Source organism: Cibotium barometz, chromosome 7, assembly GCF_041138505.1.
Source record: "Cibotium barometz isolate CiBa-2024 chromosome 7, ASM4113850v1, whole genome shotgun sequence".
In the NCBI taxonomy this organism is placed as follows: domain Eukaryota; kingdom Viridiplantae; phylum Streptophyta; class Polypodiopsida; order Cyatheales; family Cibotiaceae; genus Cibotium; species Cibotium barometz.
Genome location: NC_141052.1, coordinates 18,801,471 through 18,803,504, shown reverse-complemented (window position 1 = coordinate 18,803,504; position 2,034 = coordinate 18,801,471). Strand labels below are relative to the sequence as shown.

Genomic DNA, 2,034 nt, shown 5'->3' with positions numbered 1-2,034 from the left:
CCAAACTGAGAGAGAGAGAGAGAGAGAAGAAGGAAGCCAGTAAATTGAACTTAAAAATTAGATTAAGGTAAGATTAATTAGCCTAAAAGCGTTATGGACACTAAGAAGTTACGTACGAGTTGTGACGAGCTGCTGCCTGAAGGCGGAGCACTGTGACGAGCTGGAAGCATGAAGAGCAGCTGAACAAACTTATGAGCAGTGAGCAGGAAGATTGGTGCACCAAACTGAGCAGGAAAGCATCGCCTGCAACTACTCACCCCTCTCAACGTTCCTCTTAAAGCTTCTCATTACGCGTTGAATCCGAAGCGGTGCGGTTGTTGAATGCGGCCTGAACCTGCGAAATATATATTCACATTAAAGGGCATGGTCAAAAACCTCCAAGCATAATAAGCCCTTGACATAGGCCTCAACCATAGCAAGCCTAATAACAGACGTGGAGACAAGGCTTTGTCCTGTTGAGAATAACAAGAGAGTACAAGTCGCCTTTGTCCTGTAGAGAATATGGTTCCCGCAGGGCACAAGAGGGTACAGCATCCGCTTTTTCTTTCTATTTCGCTGAGCGATGGAGTGCGAATAATATCAGGAAAATCGGCCGACCGGCAAATCGAACGGGCAAAATCGGCCCATGAAAAAAGCTGGGACGCAGACATGGACAGAGGTCACCTTTGTCGCGTGGAGAGAATATGCTTCTCACAGGAAGGACGCTTTCTAGCTCTTCAAATACACTTGCGCGCAGGGTGCAGCTTCTGCTATTTTGCTGCTGTGATGGAGGTACCACATCTGCAAGAGGAGGCTACTAGCCATGGCCGCGGGAAGAAGCCCAAGGCCCTCCGGCGCATCGAGAACCCCGCCGACCGCCAGCTGACCTTCTCCAAGCGTCGTGCCGGCCTCCTCAAGAAGGCTTACGAGCTCTCGGCGCTCTGTGACGTCCAGCTGGCGGTGATCGTCTTCTCCCCTACCGGCCGGCTCTCTGAGTTCGGCAGCCCCGACGAGTAGGCCAAAACAACAAGCCTCTCTCAATGTTTTATACTTCATGGTGCATTGTCGTGCTATTGTGTCTGTGCATGCATGCATGTGTGCTCACGCGCAAACATACATGCCTAGCCACTTTTATACGAAAGTACATACATACCTAGCTTAAAACTACATACATACATACATATATAAGTTCTCAATTCCTCCTAACCTCAAATTATATCTCCTAGAAATGATAGGATAACTTCTAATAATATTTGGTATTGTTGTTGCTTCAAGATAGTGTGGCCAAGGTAAAAGCCTTTCAAAAAGACAAAGTGTTTTGTTTTCATTCATGCATGTGAGAGAAAGTAGACGAGGATGGGGTCCATAAATTTTCAAAGAAGAGGAGGGTAGCCAGGATAGGCTACCTTCACTCTTTTTTATAATAACATGATCATTGTGATTTAACAATGCGCAAAAAATGATTTCTTTTATTGGAGCTTTTTTTGTGCTCGCAAACATTTGTAAACAATTTCGATTTTTAGAACTTATAAATGGCATGCTTTTATAGAGTATTGACATGCATATAGTCTTACATCTAAATGTTTCTCTTTTATAGGATTATATCTCATGCTTTTATTAGGATTATATCTCATGCTTTATTGTGTATGTTTCTTTTAGTGCATATGAAATCTTGGAAAGATATCAAGAATCCATAGAAAGTACACAAACAAGTGAGAACATGATCCCTAATCTAGAGGTGAGTTGGCATTGCTCAAATTCTTGTCCACATAAGTGAGCTTAGGCTGTGCGATAAGATGTCAAAATTAGATGTTTATTGGTATTCTCACTTTTTTTTCCTTGTCCCCATCCTTGGACCATCTGTGTGTGTGTGTGTGTGTGTGTGTGTGTGTGTGTGTGTGTACACGTATATGTACACATATGCATATACGTGTGTGTGTGTGTGCATGCGCGTGTGCGCATGCGCATACATACATACATATATATATATGTACATATATATATGTATGTACATATATATATGTATGTACATACATATATGTACATACATACATA

The 2,034-nt window shown here is 42.8% G+C and overlaps 1 protein-coding gene across 1 annotated transcript; it reads left to right on the top strand.

The window, feature by feature from the left end:
- The first annotated feature begins 501 nt into the window (after positions 1 to 501).
- LOC147636765 (uncharacterized) lies at positions 502 to 1,831 on the top strand. The gene is made up of 2 exons (XM_086800958.1): positions 502 to 992; positions 1,639 to 1,831. The coding sequence occupies exons 1-2, from the start codon at positions 502 to 504 to the stop codon at positions 1,754 to 1,756; spliced, it is 609 nt and encodes a 202-aa protein (XP_086657084.1). The 3' UTR covers positions 1,757 to 1,831.
- The last annotated feature ends 203 nt before the right edge of the window (positions 1,832 to 2,034 follow it).